The sequence below is a fragment of the Schistocerca gregaria genome, chromosome 9 (assembly GCF_023897955.1).
Source record: "Schistocerca gregaria isolate iqSchGreg1 chromosome 9, iqSchGreg1.2, whole genome shotgun sequence".
In the NCBI taxonomy this organism is placed as follows: domain Eukaryota; kingdom Metazoa; phylum Arthropoda; class Insecta; order Orthoptera; family Acrididae; genus Schistocerca; species Schistocerca gregaria.
In genome coordinates, this window is record NC_064928.1 from 33,844,006 (window position 1) to 33,867,222 (window position 23,217).

Consider the following 23,217-nt stretch of genomic DNA (forward strand, 5'->3'; position numbering starts at 1 on the left):
AGAAAAAAGTTCAGAACCAAAATTACAAAAACATAAAGGATTTTTGAGAAAAAGCTAGGAAACATGGAAGGAGCATCACTCGGTAACAAAAACAGCAGCAAAGTGAATGAATCGAAAGGTACTGGCAAGACAGGAAGAAGAACCTCATTCGAAAGAACAACTCCTCTGAGCAATTGTTTTACGTTGTCTGTAGTTAGCTAGATTCAACACAAGAAGAATCAGTTGTACTGTTGAAGAAAGAAATGCATGTGTGTGTGTGTGTGTATGTGTGTGTGTGGGGGGGGGGGGGGGGGGAGGGGGTTGGGACAGAAGTTTTGTAGAATGTCAGAATATGTTTGAGAATAAGTTGTTTATTTTTGCTCTTTATTTTCTTACTTTCTTCCCTGCTATTTAAACAATTCTATCGTGGCTTCATGCTTTCAGTGCACTGAAGACAACTGCTATATAACTTTATAAAAGTCAGAGTTTATGGCCTGAATACCCTGAGGGCTGATACTGTAAATGAAAGCTCTGAAGATTATTGAATGTTATGATTTATGAATTAATTATCTATGTTGTGACATATTTTTACAACCTGGTGCTCCACAGCTGCAATATGTTTGATAAAAGACATATTTCTATAGCCACCTTTTGTAGCAAGAGCACATAGGTGTCCTGATAGCCAAAGTATATTAGTGACTTGAAATAACAACACAGACACTTGCCTATTTAACATCATATTAAGGCAACTATATTGATGTAGTATGATCCCTGTATAGACGAAAAAGTTTTTGTCAGCAGCTGATCATGTAGGTGTATAAATATGTCTTTCACTAAATAACAAAATTATGAAAAGGATAGACCACTGTTCACCATAAAGAGAAAGTGGAGACACTGAGTCACAGGTCACAGACAGGCACAATGGACGGACTGCCATACATTTTGACTTCTTCTGGAATAGAAAACACACACACACATTTACACAAGCACATCTCACATACACATGAACACTTTTGGTCAAAAACTAAAATATATGGCAGCCTTTTCGTTATGCCTGTGTATCACTCAGTGACTCCTCTTTATGGTGAACAGCACACTATCCTTTCCATAATATTGCTGTTATTCCACCCTGGACTTTGCACTTTTCTTTCACTATATACACGAGGTCTGTTCAAAAAATTCCAGAATGTTGTCCACAAAATTTATCTATGCTAACCTTTTACTTATTGAGCATGGCCTTCTTCGAAATACTCTTCTCCACAGTTGATACACCACTCCCAACACCATTTCCACTTCCAGAAGCATTCTCGGTATGTCTCTTGCTCGATTGCATGAAGCGCCATCTGTAAATTTTCTTTTATCTCATCTGTCATTGCAAATCTTCATCCCTTCAATGGGGTATTCAGCTTTGGAAATAAAAAAAATGAAACGGTACCAGATCTGGAGAGTATGGAGGATGAGGCAGCCCAGTGATTTCATTTCTTCTACAGTAGTCATGCACCAATAGGGATGAAGGTGCAGGTGTGTTATTGAGATGCAAGAGCCACGGATTGTCTCACTACATATCCTTCTCTCATTTTCTTGCAGACGCCACAACGCGTCCCGATAGTACCGACATTTAACATTTTGTCCCTGTGGCACGATTCGTGATGAACTGATCCTTCAAAGTCAAAGAAAACTATCAGCATGCTTTGACATTTGACTTGACCTGACAAGCTTTTTTTGATCTTGGAGAACCTTTCCCAACCCGTTTTGATGGCTGAACCTCGGTCTCAGTATCGTACCCTTAGACCCATGTCTTGTCCCCAGTTGCAATTCTCTTAAGGAACGTCCTGTTCTCATTTGTGCAATCCAAAAACTCTTCACAGATTGCAAGCCAAAGATCTGTCTGGTCTTGACTCGTGAGACTTGGGACAAGCTGTATCAGCACGATCCGACTGAAATGTTGCATTCTTCTGCAATCTCTCGGACAGTCGGTCTTCCACTGGCATGCACAATTTTGGGGCCATTCCTGACATGAACGTCATTGGTAGGCATTAAAGGGCATCCTGAATGAGGGCCATCTTTAACTTCCGTCCAGCCATTTTTAAACCGTGTGAACCACTTGTAACAGCAAGTATGGCTTAAGCATCCATTACTGTAGGCTTTTTGCAACATCTAGTGTGTCTCTGTAAGGGATTTATTGAGTTTCACACAAAATTTAATTCAGACATGTTGCTGTGCCATATCGAAATTCACAAACTGTGTTACACAATGTTCTACTCGATACAGCACTGAACAATAACTAACAGACATATGACAATGAAACTTCTGGAAGTTGCACATTAAACACAGGCTCGTGCAGGGATGCCAACCACATTTCACTCCAAACACCATTGGCATGAAATTATGAATGTTCCAGTATTTTTTGAACAGAACTCGTTTTGTTCGTCAATATTGTATAGTTGTGCTATATGATGTGACTGTATGTTCCACTGTACGTAGGGCATAGTGAATGACTTGGACAGGAGCACAGGCATATACCGTGATGAAGTGAACTTGAAGACAGCCATAATGTCATTTGTGAATGCCGTCCTCAACTACGGGCCCGGCCAGGAAAACCTCGAGTTCCGTTTGCACCTGCGCTATGAGTTCCTCATGCTCGGCATCCAGCCCATCATTGACAAGCTCAGGGGCCACGAGAATGAGACACTGGATAGGTCTGTAAAATTGTACTAGTGTGAAATGTGATTTATTGATAACATTACTTAAAATTTTCAAATCATTTGCTTCATTTTGTTGGAGACATCTTAGTATTTACAATGAAAACATTTTTTTTAGAAATACTGTCATTTCACATTATTTTTGCACAGCTATACCGTAATCCATATAGTTTTTGACATTAAAAAAAAAAAGAAGAAACATATTTCCTTTGCTCAAATTGTGTAGTTTTTATCCATGAATTTTTCAACAGAACAACAACATTTTTCCTCTATAAAGGTGAAGAGCAGCTTTTTCTTCAGTGACCAAGCTCCATGTTGAATACATTACTGCCTATTAATTTACTGCAAATATTTAAACCAATATGCTCTGATGTTTGGGCATAAAGTTTGAAATAGTGTGTCTGAAGTTTGTAATTCTCTGTGTAGTGAGTGGTGTAGTTGTTCTGGAAATGTAAAGTTTATTGTTTTTAATATAAGAAAATTACACATTGTATTGTATTGTTCTTCATCAGTTTTTTTAAACATTGGATTACAAGATACTTTTTGTTTAGCAATACATGTGTTCCTAATTATTTTATTTTGGAATGCCGGAAGCCTTATGACATAATTATAGTGAATTCCCATAGGAAATTATGATATAACAAATAAGCAACCCAAGGTAACAGTGATAAACTACACTCCTGGAAATTGAAATAAGAACACCATGAATTCATTGTCCCAGGAAGGGGAAACTTTATTGACACATTCCTGGGGTCAGATACATGATCACACTGACAGAACCACAGGCACATAGCCACAGGCAACAGAGCATGCACAATGTCGGCACTAGTACAGTGTATATCCATCTTTCGCAGCAACGCAGGCTGCTATTCTCCCATGGAGACGATCGTAGAGATGCTGGATGTAGTCCTGTGGAACGGCTTGCCATGCCATTTCCACCTGGCGTCTTAGTTGCACCAGCGTTTGAGCTGGACGTGCAGACCGCGTGAGACGACGCTTCATCCAGTCCCAAACATGCTCAATGGGGGACAGATCCGGAGATCTTGCTGGCCAGGGTAGTTGACTTACACCTTCTAGAGCACGTTGGGTGGCACGGGATACATGCGGACGTGCATTGTCCTGTTGGAACAGCAAGTTCCCTTGCCGGTCTAGAAATGGTAGAACAATGGGTTCGATGACGGTTTGGATGTACCGTGCACTATTCAGTGTCGCCTCGACGATCACCAGAGGTGAACGGCCAGTGTAAGAGATCGCTCCCCACACCATGATGCCGGGTGTTGGCCCTGTGTGCCTCGGTCTTATGCAGTCCTGATTGTGGCGCTCACCTGCACAGCGCCAAACACGCATACGACAATCATTGGCACCAAGGCAGAAGCGACTCTCATTGCTGAAGACGACATGTCTCCATTCGTCCCTCCATTCACACCTGTCGCGACACCACTGGAGGCGCGCTGCACGATGTTGGGGCGTGAGCGGAAGACGGCCTAACGGTGTGCGGGACCATAGCCCAGCTTCATGGAGACGGTTGCGAATGGTCCTCGCCGATACCCCAGGAGCAACAGTGTCCCTAATTTGCTGGGAAGTGGTGGTGCGGTCCCCTACAGCACTGCGTAGGATCCTACGGTCTTGGCGTGCATCCGTGCGTCGCTGCGGTCTTGTCCCAGGTCGCCGGGCACGTGCACCTTCCGCCGACCACTGGCGACAACATCAATGTACTGTGGAGATCTCGCGCCCCACGTGTTGAGCAATTCGGCGGTACGTCCAGCCGGCCTCCCGCATGCCCACTATATGCCCTCGCTCAAAGTCCGTCAACTGCACATACGGTTCACGTCCACGCTGTCGTGGCATGCTACCAGTGTTAAAGACTGCGATGGAGCTCCGTATGCTACGGCAAACTGGCTGACACTGACGGCGGCGGTGCACAAATGCTGCGCAGCTAGCGCCATTCGACGGCCAACACCGCGGTTCCTGGTGTGTCTGCTGTGCCGTGCTTGTGATCATTGCTTGTACAGCCGTCTTGCAGTGTCCGGAGCAAGTATGGTGGGTCTGACACACCGGTGTCAATGTGTTCTTTTTTTCCATTTCCAGGAGTGTATCTTTCTACTGAAACTTCCTGGCAGATTAAAACTGTGTGCCTGACCGAGACTCAAACTAGGAACCTTTGCCATTCGCGGGCAAGTGCTCTAGCATCTGAGCTACCGAAGCACGACTCACTCCCAGTACTCACAGCTTTACTTCTGCCAGTATCTCGTTTCCTACCTTCCAAACTTTACAGAAGCTCTTCTGCGAACCATGCAGAACTAGCACTCCTGAAAGAAAGGATACTGCAGAGACATGGCTTAGTCACAGCCTGGGGTATGTTTCCAGAATGAGATTTTCAGTCTTTCTCATTCAGGAAACATGTCTCCGCAGTATCCTTTCTTTCAGGAGTGCTAGTTCTGCATGGTTCGCAGGAGAGCTTCTGTAAAGTTTGAAAGGTAGGAGACGAGATACTGGCAGAAGTAAAGCTGTGAGTACCGGGCGTGAGTCGTGCTTCGGTAGCTCGGATGGTAGAGCACTTGCCAGCAAAAGCAAAGGTCCCGAGTTTGAGTCTCGGTCGGGCACACAGTTTTAATCTGCCAGGAAGTTTCATATTAGCGCACACTCCACTGCAAAGTGAAAATCTCATATCTTTCTAATGTCCATGTTTAACTAAAATCACAGTGCAAATACTGAGCTATTCAGTTTATTTGTTAAGTAGTCATTATGTTCTGTTCAGTTTACTTTTTGTCGAGATTGAGACTTAAGAACTTTATGCAATTTGTTTCCATGATCTCCTGATTACTGCAGGTGATTCTGTTCTAATGATTTAGTTCTCAAATTGCATCATCTGAGTTTTAGTGAAATTCAGTTTTAGTTCAGTTTGACTGCATGAAGATTTTAAAAAGTTGCAATATCTTGTGTTGTACACACATTCCAACAACATTTTATGTCAAATGTGTCTTTTTAAATTGTCTGTCCTTTGAGTGGATGTATCTTAACACATAACTCTCTTTTGCAACTGAATTTATTTTATTTTGCCTAGATATCCAGGGTTGTTCTTAAGTACCTCTGGGTTTTCAGAGGACAATGGTACGAAAACTACAAGACATAAAATCACGCCTACCAGCGGATAAAGAATCTCTCCAAGTATGCACTGTGGCATAGTTGCAGAACATGTAACAAATCATTCGTTCTGTATTGTCGTATCACTGTTGTGCCTTCACATATTGACATTTGCCACATCACATAATGTACCTATATTGTGCATCTGCAATGTGAGTTAAAAACTTGCAAAAATGCTCTATCCACTGAAGTGTGTCATTTTCTGTACTATTTGTAGTTTTTGTGCAGTAGCCTTCTGAAAACCTGGAGGTACTTCTGAATGACCTTGCACTGATGCATGTCCTTTGTGGGTCATAATTTCTGCTGTAACTAGCATTTTCTGGGTGAAACTGTTAACCATTGGACTTTGCTTTGGTTATACATACTCTCACTTGTGACTTATTGGATCAGCTGTAGACAGATTGAATTCATTTACTTATCAGTTTTGCTCATAATGCTCCTTCTGCAGCTGATAATTTACATTGGTGTCACAATACTGGAACAAGTGGCAGAGTGATATGACAGGATGGAGCTTCTATGAAAGCAAAAGGACTCAGAATGCTGGAAAAAAGCATGTTTCTTTATTTGTGAGAAAACAAAACTCTAATGTTGGCGTACATTATTAATGTTACTGCAAATATCATAATCTGTACTGGCAGGGCCACTGACTTGGGTTGTGCCTAGAAGGTGACTGAAACTTTGGTGCATACAAAGCTAGTAGAGTACCAATCCGTACTTTGGAAGTTGTTCAGCTACAATACCTGCACCACTTATGCTTCTTATGCTGAATAATGTATTGTTGAGCAAGCAACACATCATACAGACACCACCTGCAGTCTCTCTATCACGGGAACATTCAAACAATGGTTTTTGCAACTGCCTAACTGTGCCTGTCTACAATGAGCAAATGTCAAGCTGTTAAATATTTTAGAAGGAACAGGAAAGAACACATCATCACTTATCCTGATTGTGACAAATATCAACACATTTATATCATCATTAAACTTGTAGCAGCCATTAACAGTGAACAAACTGGATCTGATGACTTTCAAGTTGTGTAATGCCTATTACTACAAAATTTGTGACTGGTAGTATATTTTGATAGTGAGTATAGAATGGACCTGCCACTCCTCTATAGGAAAAGGCCACTAATTAACAGAGTAAGCTCACATATTATCAGTGATAACATATTCTTAAATAGCTTGAAAGTCAGTAAGTGTGTTTGTTGGTAGTGACTGAAGCAACTGTAGCAAAGAAATAAATATATAAATCTCTCTTCATAATTTAGAATAATAATTTCATTCATTGTAGAACCCAGAAGCATAATAGGAATGACCATGTTTGAATATAAAAAACATCAAATTTGAGTTGCAAAAGACAAATAATTGTTAAAACATCTGCCCAAAGTGTAAGCAAGCATTTAAATTGCAGTTGAGGAGTGATGAGTAATACTAAAAGACATATTTTAGCTGTCAAAAGTAAAAATAATGATAGTGCAGGAACAATTTTCTCTTCCTGCCTTTACACCATGTTTTATACATACTTCAACGATATTGCATATGTGAAAGATACACTATTTCATGGCTGTACATAAAAATTAATAGGAATAATGTAGCAACAGGATATCCTTGACATGAGTGCCCAGTTCTTCTACAATGTTCCATCTGTGAATTTTTGGCCAAAGACTTATTCAGAAAAGATTGTGTGTGTGTGTGTGTGTGTGTGTGTGTGTGTGTGTGTGTGTGTGTGTGTGTGTGAAGTGCCAGCGTGTACGTGTTCATTTTCTTTTCTGAATGAAAGCTCTGTGTGTAACAGGCTTTTCATTGTGCCTCTCTGCACTTCAATGTGTCATTTTTATCGCAAGTAGCAATCTGTCCCTTTCATAATATTGTTGATATTCCAGCCTGCACTGTCCATTGTTTGTTCTATTTGGGAATTTGTACTTTTTTTCCCTCAGGCATCTGGACTTCTTTGAGATGGTTCGAAATGAAGATGAGAAAGAGTTGGCCAGGAAATTTGAAAAGGTACTGCCGATATACTCTAAAGATACAATACTTTCTATGGCATATTAGCTTGGTGCCTCCTAAGCTCTAAATTTTAACAGCCACTTTACTTCTTTTGTTCTTAGTATTTTCACAAGTTACTTCTATAGATCTTTGAGGAAAAAATTGCCTTTACATTTGGGATATTATTGATATCATTTAAAATGGCTGATTGTACACTATCAATAAAAATTCTCATTTTATTAGCTTGATTATTAATAATAATTTATTATTACTAACAATATTGCTTTTACATTATTTATATTCTGTAAAAATAAATTTCAGTAGAAAACTGCTTTTAATGAAATTTTTACTTGAATTTATAGAATAAAAACCTTTGATTATTGTGCAATGAAAGAAATTTACAGAAGACAAAATAAATTTCTATGAAATTACAGTCCAACTTTTCTTTGATGCAGTTCTTATTTTGAGATTATCAGTATTGTATTCACTTGTCTGCTCCAATTGTGACACATTATTGTTTTGTCTGATTGCTCTTCATATCATCATCATATTCCAGCACATCTCTGCCCTAGATCTTAGCATTCATTTCTCACCATCTTTTGTGATCTAGTATTGTCTTCAGCATTTCTCTCTTTTTTTCCTTCAATTGTTCTGCATCATGTCTTCCTGCTGTCACCATCTTAGCTACATATAGGACTCCATTCTTCACAATTTTCTTCTATTGTTATGTCTGTGTCCATAAATATATTCTTATTGCTGAGTGTCTTTCTGGTCATACAAAAGGCTGACTGCACTTTTCATCCTCTCTATTATTCCCTAATTGCTCCCTTTTATTCCTGTGATACATTCTCTTAGATATTTAAATTTGCTAGGATAACAATATTATGAAAAGGATAATTGCTACTTACTATACACCGGAGAGATAAGCACAACAAAAAGAGTGTCACAAAATAAGCTTTCGGCCAACAAGCCCTTGGTCAAAAATAAACACACACATACACACTCACTTGTGAGAGTGTGTGTGATCTATTTTTGACAACGGGCTTGTTGGCTAAAAGCTTATTTTGTGACACACTTTTTGTTGTGGCTATCTGCAAATCAGCATCTCTGTTATATAGTGACTAGCAACTCTCCTTTTCATAATATTGTTGCACTCTATTCTAGATTTTCCATCGTTTTACTGGTAGGACAATGCAGTGTGCTCCTTTTACAGTGTACAATATGGATATTTCAGACTATTTCAATGCCTGCATGGTAAGAGTACAAATAAGAGGAATCAGTAGTGATAATAGGCTGAGGAATTCACTGATTACAGGAGCACATAGACACAAAGAGTGCGACGGCAATGTTTGACCTGTTACGTCGCAAGCTGAGCCACACGGCAGCCTATCCCCACCTTCTGTCATTGCTCCATCACTGCATTCTACTGCCATGTAAGTACATTTCTGTGATTGTGCATCTTACGTTTCAGTAATTACGGTGAGATACTGGTGGCTGTCAGACCTACAAATGGTGAAGCTTTTTAATTTGTAAGCTTATTATTACTTAATGAATGTATTTTCTCATTGGTGTTTATGGAACCTCATTTAGATATACACCAGAATCTGTACAAATTTAAATTCAAATTTCCTATCACAATATTGTTGTTGGTGCACTGCTCACAAAACACTTGTGCGTCCAATCTTAGAAGAGAAGCACAAATGGCCACAGGTTCCTTTGATTTTCGGGAGAGTGTCACTGAAAACCTGAATTGGTAGATGTTTGAAGACAACCATTAGTTATCTCCGAAAACCTAATTACGTAGCTTTAAGAACCAGTATTAAGTGAAAAATACGGGGATACATTTCAACAGCCTATGAATTATACCCACAAGGCTGTGAAGACAAGTTTGGCCTAATTACAGGCTTGCATAGATGGAGTCCGTTTATACAAGAGTCTACTGGGTATTTGACCGTGTTATGATATAATGAAAGTACTCACATTTTTGTTAATATTGCAAACAGCCTTCATCAGGGAAGGAAAAAATGCTGGGTATCTTGTAGTTGCTTCAGAATGCCAACAAAAATGTTAATTGATGAGCACGACTCATACGTCTGTGGCTGCTAATTTGTAGTGGATGTGGAATGTGTTAAGTAAAAAACATCATTTAAAGAAATAAAACTGGAAATTACTATATTTACAACAATCTTGTGTGAATGGGACAACTGCGAAGTAAAATTTTGAACACACATTTATGTTATTCTTAAAATTGTAGATTTGTTTCATAACAGGGCTAAAGTAAGGTTATGTAGCACAGATGTAGAATACTGCAGTGTAACAACAACAACAACATCAATAGCAGTAGTAGTAGAAGAAGAAGCAGAAAAGACAGTGTCTTGGTGAAATAAGCACTGTGTTTCATCTTGAGAGTATCATTACAAAAAAGAATTCTCTGCTAATCAGTGCTATAATTTGGTCATTTTTGCTGAACTTTCCAGTGGACTATGGTTCCCATCCACAACACTGGCTGCTGTTTGATCGGATAGTGCAGCAGCTGGTCCTCCAAGGGGAAAACAGCAACAACCCTGATGTGGCTCCCCTCCAGATCAACGTCAAAGAGCTGGTGCACTTGTAAGTTACATCTGTGTGTCCTCACTCAGTTGTCTGACCAAAAAGTGAAGTTGTTGAGCAACTTGCGGCAAAACAGTAAAAGGAGTAGGAAATAGAGGAAGACTTAATGTAGTTTTTTTCATCTGTGGATCACTCCTACAACAATATAGTAAAAAAAAGAAGACATTTACATATTGCAGGTTATTTTGAGAAGTATGTGACAGGATGTTTATAAGTCATCCTAATAATTGCTTAAGTAATCTAGGCAACCCACAGAAAACCTAAATCTTGACAGCCAGGCTGACTGGAGTCTGACCAGTCTTTTCAAAATAGAAGAAGCTTATTTGATTTATCCCTAGTGTAGAGCACTGTTTTGCAAGGAAGTTGTTTAATAACATAAGAACCTACTGCTACACTGTTCATTCGCTTCTCAACACCAATTGCTATGCTCACTATCAGCTTCCATCAGGACATTGACAGTAATGTTTTGTTTCCATTATCCTACTGGAACTTCCCATTTTCTTGCCCGAAAAATTGAGTTGGCTTCCCTCTATAAAGAGATAGATACTGGGCGCAGAGAGAGAATAAGGTGCTAGTATTATCAACTGCAGAGATTTGGAGTGATATTTTCCAGAAATGGAGAAGAAGAAGAAGAAGGAAAGGGGGGGGGGGGGGTGGCAGAGGTGCGTGTCACATATTTTACCAAACCCCTCCTCTGTGTAATCTAAATGAACTCTGACTATAATGTTGCAAACAAATTAAACCAACTTCATTTTTTCGTATACTTGCTCCACCTGTTCAACAGTGTATAAGTGGTAAGATGTGTCATTCCATGTTTGGTTTACACTATGACTATAAAACATTTTCTCAGATTAGCCAAAACTGTATCATTCCTCCACAGTGGCTAAGGACGTCAGCAACAATCTGTGCATATGCAGATAATTTAAAAGACTTAGGTTCCAGCTGTGGTAAGTACTGTTGTGTACTATCTTTTACAAAATGGTTGTGTTTTGACAGTGATATCAGAAAAAACAGCCACCTGTCACCTAGTGCGCATGTGCGTGTGCGCACACACACATGCACTCTCTCTCTCTCTCTCTCTCTCTCTCTCTCTCTCTCTCTCTCTCTCTCTCTCTCTCATATCGCTCACTGAATCATTTCTCCCACAGTCAATTCAGGAGATACTGCTGTAAGTGATACTGCAGTGGTATTTCGTAACTGATGAAGGGCCAACACAAATCATGGTTACATGATGCAAAGTCAAATTATTTGCATACACAAGCATATACAACCAGAGATTAGATTGATGTCTCTACAGTAGTGTTGATAAATCTGTTTGAGAGTAAACATCTCAGTATTTTTCTCTGTAGCCTTTCAGCATTTAGTAAACCACCAAGGTCCCTGTCAAGGTATAATTTGGCCTTCGCAGTGAAACAATCGCTGGTAGCATGTGCTAATTTCTCAACCATCAAATGACATCTCCACAATGTACGTTGACCAAATACTGCATATAGAAGACCACCTTAGACTAGATAAACAGTCAGTTCCTAACACTGATGACAGAGGAAGTCACCAGTCATTCAGTACTAAGTTAAAAATTATATCAAACGATCTCATTCATTGTGTGCAGAAAGAATACAGATTTGAAAGCTGGGGCCCAGTATTCAGCTCTCTCTTGATGTGCCTACTCAGTACTCAACACTTCCTCCATATGCTAACTGGTTTTCTTTGCTTAGCAATTGTTTGCATTTGCCCCAGAACTTCTAATTTGTACTCAAATTGTATTCTACATTTCATTGTAGTTTTTGTTTCTAGCATTCATATACAGACCTGCCACACCATTTGCTCTCAAAACAAATTTATGTAACACAGGAACAAAATAACTGTAAATGTTTTTGATGTATTATACAAATCATATAGGAGTAACTTCTGACATTGCCTATTCCCTCTTGGCAGAGTTTAATTTCCACCAGCTGTCTGTCATGAGCTGCAAGCCCATTCCAAACCTGGACTTCAATTTTGATGCCTTCGTTTTACACCTAGCACTGTAGAGTTTGACTGAACTCACAGTTTTAACTTACTGAGGAGTCCTCATGTACTCAACAATGCTGTGAAAGGAACTCCCCTGCAGGAATGGATACATTCTCAGTTTTAGGCAGTGCCTCATGATTGTAACTGAGATGGAACTGTTTTATTACTGCCAGAAAGGCATATTTCTGTGATAGTCTCATCAGGAACACAGTTTTATCTTCTTGGAAATAATTACTCATACCAAACATTGACATTCATTGTCTGAAGCATATTTTTCTTGCATTTAATAAATCCAGTTAGATCTTGGCAAAATAAACCGCCTAATACAAAGACTGAAATACAGAGAAATGTAAAGCTGCACTCTTTACAAAATGTAAAAATGTGGTGTCCTTTAACTACTCATTAACAGAGTGACAGATAACTTGACTACTAATTTCTGTCTCTACCATTCTAATTCATTACAAGCAGACATTTAAAACAAATCACATTACTCTCAAAATGTAAAATATCATGTAGTTCAAGCCATCATTCAAATACAAATAATTTTTTTTTTTTTACCATTTGATGAAAGTATAGCTTTTATTGCTTTTTATTTAGGCTTGCAAAGGAAGAAGAGTTGGTGGCTGCAAGAAACAGAGCAGATGAACTGGAGAAGGAAAATGCAGATCTCGCCTCACGGTTGGCGAAGAAGGAGCAGGAACTGGATCTCCGACTGCAAGAAAAGGTAAATTATTGACATACACTTGATGACAATTGTAATTGGAGTACTCTTTGTGGAATGGTAGATTCTATAAACATCAGTGCTCGAACAAGTAGTGAAACAATGAAATGTCTCACTTCAGAGATAGAGTCACAATTTATAACAGACATCCCAGTTAGCAAAACTTCCTGGCAGATTAAAACTGTGTGCCGGACCGAGACTCGAACTTGGGACCTTTGCCTTTCACGGGCAAGTGCTCTACCAACCATGACTCACACCCCATCCTCACAGCTTTACTTCTGCCAGTATCTCGTCTCCTACCTTGCAAACTTTACAGAAGCTCTCCTGCGAACCATGCAGAACTAGCACTCCTGAAAGAAAGGATATTGCGGAGACATGGCTTAGCCCCAGCCTGGGGGACGTTTCCAGTTTTAATCTGCCAGGAAGTTCCATATCAGCGCACACTCCGCTGTAGAGTGAAAATCTCATTCTGGATCCCAATTAACCTTCGTCAAATGTGTGCTAGTAAAGCACCTGATAGTAATCTGTTTCTGACAGCCTTGTAGTGACAAGCTCAGTCATTATATGAACCTTGCTTCATCATCATCTGTATCTGTGAGTGATTAAATATAGAAGTGCAGTCTAGTGGCAAATGAATTGCAGAATATGTACAGGCAGCTGGTAGATTTTTGTACAGGTGACAGCATTTCTTGGATCATGTGAGTAAAATTCTTGATGGTGTTAGGTTTTGTAATTATGGGATACTTAAAAAATTACAAAACCAATGTTTTGGTGATATTTACAGCAGTCTGCTTCATTGTGACTAAAATTTTGTTGCTCTGAAGATGACTGCTGCAGATATGGTCAAAGTGTTGATTTTATACCATTTTTTAGTTATGCCGTCAAACATCCAAAGAAATTTGATTCATATTGACACAATTTAAAATATATAATTTTTATTTGCTCACAGATACGGCTATTGTGAACGTGTCATTTTTACATTTTATCATCTTTCAGTTTGTGAGTGACTTAATAATGGTTGTAGGAAATGGAATTACCTGACAGTGTTAGTGGCAAGGATTTTGTCCTTTAACTGATAAGGAAAAAAACTGTGTTTCTCAATAGAACTATGCAACCTGTAATTGCCATTGTAATGAATTATTAAAAAGTAATCTGTATTTTTGATATTCAGTGAAGTAAGCCAACAGAAACTGTAGGTTTGTGATGGGTTGTAATATACTTTGTACCCTGCAGATAAAATGACAGTTACTAGCACATGGTTTTGAGGATTTCATAATTACTATGAGTTACTTGTGTTTTTACATTGTACAAATTTGTCATACAGGAAGACATGGAGACAAACTTACAAAGAGTCAAGGAGAGGCTCGAGAAGGAGACGGCAGCCCACCTAGAGATGAAGCAGCGCTGCTTGGAGCTGGAAGACCGTGCCTGTGAGCTGGACCGACAGGTGGCCTCAGAGAGGGGGGAGAGGCATCGCCTGGAACGGCTTGTCAGCTCGGGGTCGCTGCCAGATGACGCCAAGGTGACTGAAATAAATTCTTCTTTCTTTTTGCTTATGGATATATTCAGTTGTACATAGCTACTTCTTTTCCACTCTCTGTAAGCTGCCATTATCCTCTCTCTGTATATTCTGCAGAAAGATACGAGAACTGTAGTGATTCTTCATTTACATTGGGTCGAGCAGCTATTTCAGTGCTGATGGGTTTATTGTCGTATCCGTCTTGAGAAGCTAATTTGTGTTAAATACATCTATTAGTTATAGATGAAAAAGCCTTTCAGCAAAGCATTTGCAATTAGTATCAAATAATGGGATAATATGCACCAGTTGCAGGAATTTAATAAAATCAAATTGTAGTTATAAAAGTGTTGAGGCTTCTGTAGTCTCTCCTTCAAGAGTTGCTGGGTAGTGCTTTTCTCAGGTACAGCTGATGGTAGTCCAATGGTTTTTCTGTCATTCTGCCAGGACAAGTGGCCAGCATCCTCGAAAATTTGCTCACCAGCCATGGAATAGTATGAATCTTTGAATATGCTATGCAGTTGTGCTTGTGCAATGTTAGAGAAACCACTAAATGACTGTTGGCAGAAGATCACAACATGAGTGCCAAAAGGCAACATGTTGTAAGGTAAATGATTTTATTTGAAAATTTTTTGTCTGTTCTGAAACATGAGTAAATTGATTCCATTTACCATTTACAAAACTTGCTCTTTATGGCTAAACATTTTTCACACTGCACTACGATTAAACAGAGAACAAAAATTTGAACAGTGTGTTAACAATTCTCCTGGGTGTTAGTCATTATTTCGAGATATGAACATTAATAGTTTGCTTCTGGGTATTCTACCTAGTTGTTGTTTACATTTTATGCACAATATTTCAAAGACTGACTCATCCATCTTCTTCTGTTGCTGTGAGTTTTGCTGTTACATGTACTCGTTGCGTGGACTCCAACCAGACTGTGAACTATTGTTTGTCCACACCAACATTTATAGCAGAATTCCATCCCCAATGTGCACTATGTCCTTTGACACTCTTTTCAGAGCTTACACCGATATTTTGTGAAACATAAATTCTCTGTGTCTTCCAACTTTTGTGAATGTGTGGTCTGGCAAGATTTTAATAAATTGAGTGCTGTATCCCAGGTGTTATTTCTATTAAAACTGCTATCTGCTTTTTAGGTTTTCTTACATCTTTACTGTCATAGACTCCTCTATTATGCTGTCCCAGAAACTTTGCATTTGCACTGCCATACTGGTCTCATTGTATTTCATTTCACAGTGATATTCGAGGCAGGGTTTGGTGACGGCTGATTTGCTAGGTTTCTTTAGTTGGGTATGTACTGACATCCCTGACATTCCTTCTAAGCTGTTCTTACAGTCTGCCCCACATAAGACCTGTAACATTCACCTGGAATGCGATACACACCTGGCTTTCGGAGACCTAGGCATCTTTAATAAGGCTAAGAATATTGTGTATAAAATGGAGGTCCTGGCAGAGGTTTGAGTCCTCCGACGTGTGTGTGTGTGTGTGTGTGTGTGTGTGTGTGTGTGTGTGTGTGTGTGTGTCCCTAGGATAATTTAGGTAAAGTAGTGTGTAAGCTTAGGGACTGATGACCTTAGCAGTTAAGTCCCTTAAGAGTTCACACACATTTTTATAAAATGGAAACAGCACCTTGGCAGAACACAAGGAAGCATCCTATTAATCAGTTGTTCTGAGAAAACTTGAGAGATTAAGATGAACATTGACGAGCAGATTTTTGCTCAGTATGTATTAGTGCATTTACTTTCAGTTGAACAATCCATCACTAGCTGATCCCAGAACACAATGATTTGTATGCATGACATCAGGGTGGATTGATATTTTCTGTTTCCGAACAAACTATCACTAGTGTTAAAAATATTTGATGTAGTAGTTTATGAAAGTTCAAACAGTGTGGTTGTGGGATTTAAAAAATAAATAAATAATGGAAATCATTTAGTTTGTAGATCATTTGTGACAACCTACCACTGACATAGAACATTCTCACTTTTTGATAACAGGTGGTCGGGCTGCGCTCGGGACTCGGGGACGGCTATGACAACCGACTCGCCCCGACGACGCCCCCAGATGGCAGTGGCAGCCCTGCACCCCCACCGCCACCCCCACCTCCGTTGTCTGCCACCCCAGCACAGACACAGTGTCTCTCCTCCTCAGTTCCTCCCCCACCACCGCCTCAGGCTCCTCCAACTGCACCTCCGCCCGTACCTGTACCCTCTCTCACACCTCGGCCAGAGAAGAATGTGCCACAGCCTTCCAACCCACTTAAGTCGTTCAACTGGTCCAAGCTGCCAGATTCCAAAGTCACGGGCACTATCTGGTCAGAACTGGATGACAGCAAGCTGTACATGGCAATGGACCTTGAGAGCATAGACAAGCTTTTCTGTGCCTATCAGAAGAATGGGATTACAGTAAGTGTATCCTTTGTTATATCCCAAGGGGAAAGGGGGCCTCACAATTCCTTTGTGACACATGCATAGTGAGTACGGGGCCGTGAGCCATTACAGCTTTCTGTACCAAATCATAGCAAGTTCCAAACTGTATCTAACCATAAACACATACAGACAAAAGTAACCGGCGATGGTGCACTTAGTTATTTTAAATCCAGAATGGGATTTTAACTCTGCAGTGGAGTGTGTGCTAATACGAAACTTCCTGCAAGATTAAAACCGTGTGCTGGACTGAGTCTCAAACTTGGGATCTTTGCCTTTCAGGCAACTGTTCTACCGAATGAGCTAACAAAGTGTGACTCACAACCCATCTTCACAGCTTTACTCCCACAAGTACCTCATCTCCTACCTTTCAAACTTTGCAGAAGCTCTCGTGCAAAACCTGTAAGACTAGAACTCCTGGAAGAAAGGATATTGTGGAGACACGGCTTAGCCACAAAGCACTTGCCTATGAAAGGTAAGGGTCGCAAGTTTGAGTCTAAATCCAGCACATAGTTTTAATCTGCCACGAAGTTTCAGTTAACCAGATGTTCATACTGGCTACCATATATAAACATATTGGTCGTAGTCGTTCAAAGATGGCCTAAATTAGACAGTACAGAATTACCCTATGATACGGCAGTGACTTTAACTTGTTTAATTTTGAATGGGAAACTACTTGTACATTAGTGGCAGTAAAAACAATCTTAATAAGTACTCATAAATGTAGTTCTGCAACAACTCCTACAAAGAGCCTGACGGTTTATACACAAAAAAAAGATATTTTTGACTTCCCGGCTATAGTATCAACATTAGCAACCATGATGCTGCTAGTCTGAAGGCAGAAATTACAGGCATGAGGGTTATCAAGAAAGCATGGAGAGTATCAAGAACTGTTATAGTCTCGAACATCCAATTTAAAATACATATTAAACATGGATTTTAATTACAATAAAAGAAGAAAAGTTATGATTAGTGCTAAAACACATAGTAAGTCATGCTATAAAAAATATGCACAAAATAAAGGCAGTGAAAGATAGTAAAGATTCGCCTCGGTTTAATGGTACTATTGGTTTAATGGTACCATTGCACTGACAGAGGTTCTCACATTCTGTCTACAAGAGAAAGGGTAGGAATACTGCTATTAATGAACGCAACAGTAATTTAATTACACAGATCTTTGTGAAAGATCTATCAGAAGAGCCTAGCAATTTCTGGGCCTACTGAAAGTCATTGAATGGATTCATACCTTCCATATAATCTCTCATGAGTCAGCCTGGTGTTGAGGCTGAAGACAATGTGTATAAAAACAAAACATTGAATTTTGCATTAAAAAATGCATTCACACTTGAGTGATTTTGAATAAACAGCTCCCAGTATTGAAAATCATTCCAGACTGCTCAAAGTGAAGCTTATGTTTAATGATAATTTCGTGCAACACATGGTAGAATTTTTTTGTCACTTTATGATTGTTAGTAAATTTCAGAATGATTTGGAGATTTGGTGAAAAGTATAGCAGTTCTCTTTAAATGGGAGTAAATGCATTTAATACCCATAGCAAATATAAACAAACTGATTGTATCCTATTATCAGATTAATGATAAAGTTCCAGAGTATATCACATTGTTTATGTATCTGTTTTTATATATTATCTGCCCATTTGATCATGTACAGTACAGAATACTTTACAATGTCAGACACCTCAAACCTAAGTGTATACAATATTTACTTCCATCAGCATCCTGTTACATTCATAGGTTTAAAGAAATTCATGTATACAGTTGTACGAGGGACATTAAAAAAGAATCCAACCTTATTTTTTATTGTTGAAACCAACAGTGGAATCAGGCTGCACATATTCTCTATGTTTGTATGCATACATAGTGTGCATGCCTAATTTTTTTTTCATGACTGCACAAACAACCAGTTACTAGCCACAAGTAAACACACGTAAGTGGTAGTCGTCATTTTTATGTTGTGGGCAAAATGACAGGAGGGTGAACAACATTATTGCATGAAATTTTGTTTCCGGCTCAGCAATTCTCAATTTGAAACAATCCGTGAGACCTGACAAGTGTTTGGGGATGAAGGAATGGGTGCCACACAGGTAGGAGGGGTACAACCATATCTAAGATGGCCACTCACCCGTGAGGAGTGAAGCACATTTAGGTAGGCCCTCAATGTCTGTTAATGAGATCATTATCAGTCACGCAAGGACCCAGGTGGAGCAGAATAGATGAATCACAATTGGGGAAATTGCAAAAAAAAAGTCAAAATTAGTATTGGATTCGTTTCTCCCATTTTAACAGAACATTTGGACCTCTGGAAGATCTCTGCAAAATTTGTGCCATAGTTGTTAGACGAAAAGCAACTTCATTTAGAAATCACACAGGCCATGCTGTGTACTGTGAACAGTAATCCCAGCTTTGTTAACTTGTGATGAGTCAAGGGTTTGTGGGTACAACACAAAAAAAGTTACAGTCACTGCAATAGTCTGTCATCCTCAAGGGGTGGGTAGTGTAACATTACAGGACATATTGGGACATATTGAAGTATTCGATACTGTAGACTTTTAGGGGATGTCGATACAGATATGCAAAATGTAAAGGGAAACTTTGGTGATGTTTAAATATTGTACTGTGTCAATATTAGGACATTTTGCACAGAAAGAACAAAAATAGAATTAATGTAAATATACATTAGTGTTAGTAACCTATTTTCATTCAATTTTGTAATTATATTTCATTTTGTAAAAGAAAGGCTCACTGTTTGCTGTAGCTCTGATTAATTGTATAAATTATCAGTTTTGAGCTAAATTATTTCGTATAATATGGACAAGATACTTTTAAAAACTCACCAGCTAAAGAGAAAGTCTGTAAATGAACGTTTAATGCACACTTCAGGAACTTTCTATGGAGAAATTCTATATTATGATCGCAAAAATACAAAAACTTGTGAAAACTGTTTCATAACCTAATTTCGAAAGACGATTTGTATCAAGAAATATTGCTAAAAAGATTTATTTACGTTTTGAACACGATTTAAATCATTTTACATATAAATAGTTGTTCTAAATCACTCAAGAAATATCCAGAATCAAATGTCAAGATATTTCTGGAAACATCGGTACAAATCTGGTGAAGGTTATCCAGAAGCTGGTAGAAAAATGTTATAAAACCTATTTGGTAATTATGCTTGTAAGAATTTATATGTACTGATCCTTTTACTTACTTTAATCTGTACTAAAATTCTGTAATGTCTAATTTAGTTTTAAGTCGTGAATTGCTATCGTATTGTAAACAAAACATTGTAAAAGACTCTCATTGTTTGGAAAGATATTAATACACCTAGGAGTTGTCAGTTGCCAGTTCGGGATATGTAGTGCGGTTAGCTCGGAGAGTCAGTTGTTGAGTCTGTGAAGTCTGTCAGTTCTGTTTGTAAATAAACGTCTGTAATGAAGAATTACTTGTTGTCGTCAATATGAACTCAAGACCTTTTTGCACGAAGCAGACACCTCCTAATGCAACGTTTTAATTTGGTGTTGAGGAGCTGAAATGTTATAATTTGGTTGAGGAAGCTGGGATGTTATAGGAGGCAGGTCTGCAGCAATGTGATGTCATGTTGACAATCTTTGTTTTGACTCTAGTGTTGTGGTCCATCACGGGAATACCCTAGAACTTACTAACATAAGTAAAGTGTACTACGAAGAGGTTGTATGTCAACTTTGTGAGGCAGTGAGATGCAAATGGAAGGACTTATGAGCATCAGGCAGTTGGCACCTTCACCACAATAATGCACCCACTTGTCTTTCTCAATACAGAGTTTATTTGGGCAAACACAACAAGGCTGTGGTTTGTCAGCCTGGCTTTTCCCTATACTGTAACAGGAGTCTGGAAGGGGCCAGGTTTCAGAACAGGGAATACACTATGCAGAATTGCATGCAGCTGCAGGACACCTGCTCACACTGTAAAACTTCTTTTGTCAGCACTACAATACCCATCACCCAAAGAAATTGGCATTGGTAGATATGGTATGCTTACAGCTCAAGTAACACATAAATGGAGGCTTCCGCCTAATCCAAATAAAATTGAGGTCACTGTGTTCCATCTAAATAAAAAAAAGGAGCTACATGTCACTCGTGACGGAACTGAAGTGCCCTATAACTACAACACAATATATTTAACCATCACTCTGCATTGATCCTTGACATTCATTCAAACTACAGTGCATGAAATTTGGCTGAAGAATGGATCTTCTTTGCAAGATTGCTGGAAGCAGTTGGGGTACAGACATTAAGTCACTGCTGTCTGCTGCACTTTTCTTGTGTACTCCGCTGATGAATACTGTGCTCCTGTGTGGTAAAACAGCACCCGCACAACAAATACTGATGTCCAGCTTAATGAAGCTGTGAGAATTATTGTTGCTACTGTTAGATCTACTCCCATTTAGTCGTTACCTGTGCTAACAAATATTGTTCCAGAAGATCTAATGAGGAATGCAGCTAACGTAAACTTGATCGAGAAGATGAAATCTCACGTGAACTGTCCCTTGTACGATGCCCTACGAGAACCACCGACAACTCGTCTGAAATCACGCAAACCACCGTGGGTCAATTCGGGAGGTATCAGTTCCTGGGTGAATTCAGGAAGTATCAGTTCCTCTGACATGACACCTGTGTAGTGACAACACTTGAACAAACTTTCACCTGACAGCGCTGACACGGTTCAGTATCTGACAGAGAAAGTTGAGCGGTTCCAATGACTGTATCAAACCTATTCAGAACTGAACTGCATTAGGACGGTTCGAGGGAGGTGGGTTACACCTCGAAGAAGTGAGGTTGCCATTCCTTAACTATCCGCAGCTGAGGAGAGGGGCAATAAAAAGAATGCTCACTCGAAGCATTTTACCTAAGGGCTCTATCCCAAGTGACTCCGAGTGCTCTGGGCTGGTTGTCAAATTTAGACATTTCCATTTGATTGTAGATACTTTTGTATACACGTAAAACCACTACATGTATAATGCATAATTATCATTCCTTCCAACATAGTATTTAAAAAAGATGCTACTGTCTAGGACTGTGATTGATACCCAACAGCAAACCCTGTACGGAAATATATGCACAACAATGTTACAGTATGCACAGCTGTCTAAATGAAGCATGAGGATGGTCACCACAAAAGTAATTATATTATAGGTTCTGTTTTCTCATTAAGGTGATTGTAGTGGAATTGTCAATGCAGAAGAAAACATGTCTCTTGAATTGTTTTGTAGGATATGCAGTACACTAATAGAGAGAAGGGAAAGATCACTGTCATTCAAACGAAACTAGGAAGTTAAGGAAAAAATCTGGAAAGAGTAAGGGATAAGAAAGTAGAACAGATATGGGAAATGGCAGTAGGCATAGGTCTTCCTCAGTTTTGGTGTTTGTGTGGAAAATAGTTTGGTTTGTACTTCATAACTTAATATTGCAATCTTCCACATTTCATAGTACTGAATAATTTCTTTCTCAGCAAATTGTTGTTTAAGAACATGGTGTTACAAGCAGTAACTGGACAAAAATAGTCAAGCTAAGTTAACTTCTGACACTTAAATCAACAATTGCAACAGAAGAAAGTAATGTGGACATTTGAAAGTTTTTATCAGTGCAATCATTCATATGTTTTGTAAATTTGGTTTTACTTATTAATTTTTCTTCATGTTTTACAGTTCAAAGTGTGGTAAAGATGTAACCTGTGCATTCATTTCTGTACTAGTTCTTCATCTCAATTCAGTAACAGTCGATTTAAATCATCTTTTCCGATCTTCCAGAATGAAGGCTCTGTAGAAGATCTATCAAAGCTGGGCAAGAACCGCACAAAAGTCATCTCAGTAATAGATGGTAGACGTGCCCAGAATTGCACCATCTTACTGTCCAAGCTTAAAATGTCAGACGAAGAAATTTCTAGGTTAGTAGCTATTCTAATTTCCTTTGATCATTAAAGAAAAGAAAGAGCTATATTTTGTAATGTTCCAACTGCTTGCTTATCGATTATTTCTGTAGCTGTAGTTTCACAATAAGCTGCATACTAAATTTAAACTAACTCAACAACAACTGCAGTTTCCT

General features: G+C 39.1%; 1 protein-coding gene across 2 annotated transcripts in view; it reads left to right on the forward strand.

Moving 5' to 3' along the window:
* The window catches only part of LOC126291933 (disheveled-associated activator of morphogenesis 1), a 1,026,745-nt gene that overhangs the window by 930,363 nt on the left and 73,165 nt on the right, over window positions 1-23,217 (forward strand). For both annotated transcript variants that reach the window (XM_049985659.1, XM_049985658.1), the window contains 8 exons: window positions 2,464-2,678; window positions 7,762-7,828; window positions 9,126-9,243; window positions 10,288-10,420; window positions 13,028-13,154; window positions 14,476-14,673; window positions 16,689-17,096; window positions 22,923-23,059. In XM_049985659.1, coding sequence (XP_049841616.1) covers window positions 2,464-2,678; window positions 7,762-7,828; window positions 9,126-9,243; window positions 10,288-10,420; window positions 13,028-13,154; window positions 14,476-14,673; window positions 16,689-17,096; window positions 22,923-23,059 — 1,403 coding nt within the window. The remainder of the gene's footprint in view (window positions 1-2,463; window positions 2,679-7,761; window positions 7,829-9,125; window positions 9,244-10,287; window positions 10,421-13,027; window positions 13,155-14,475; window positions 14,674-16,688; window positions 17,097-22,922; window positions 23,060-23,217) is intronic.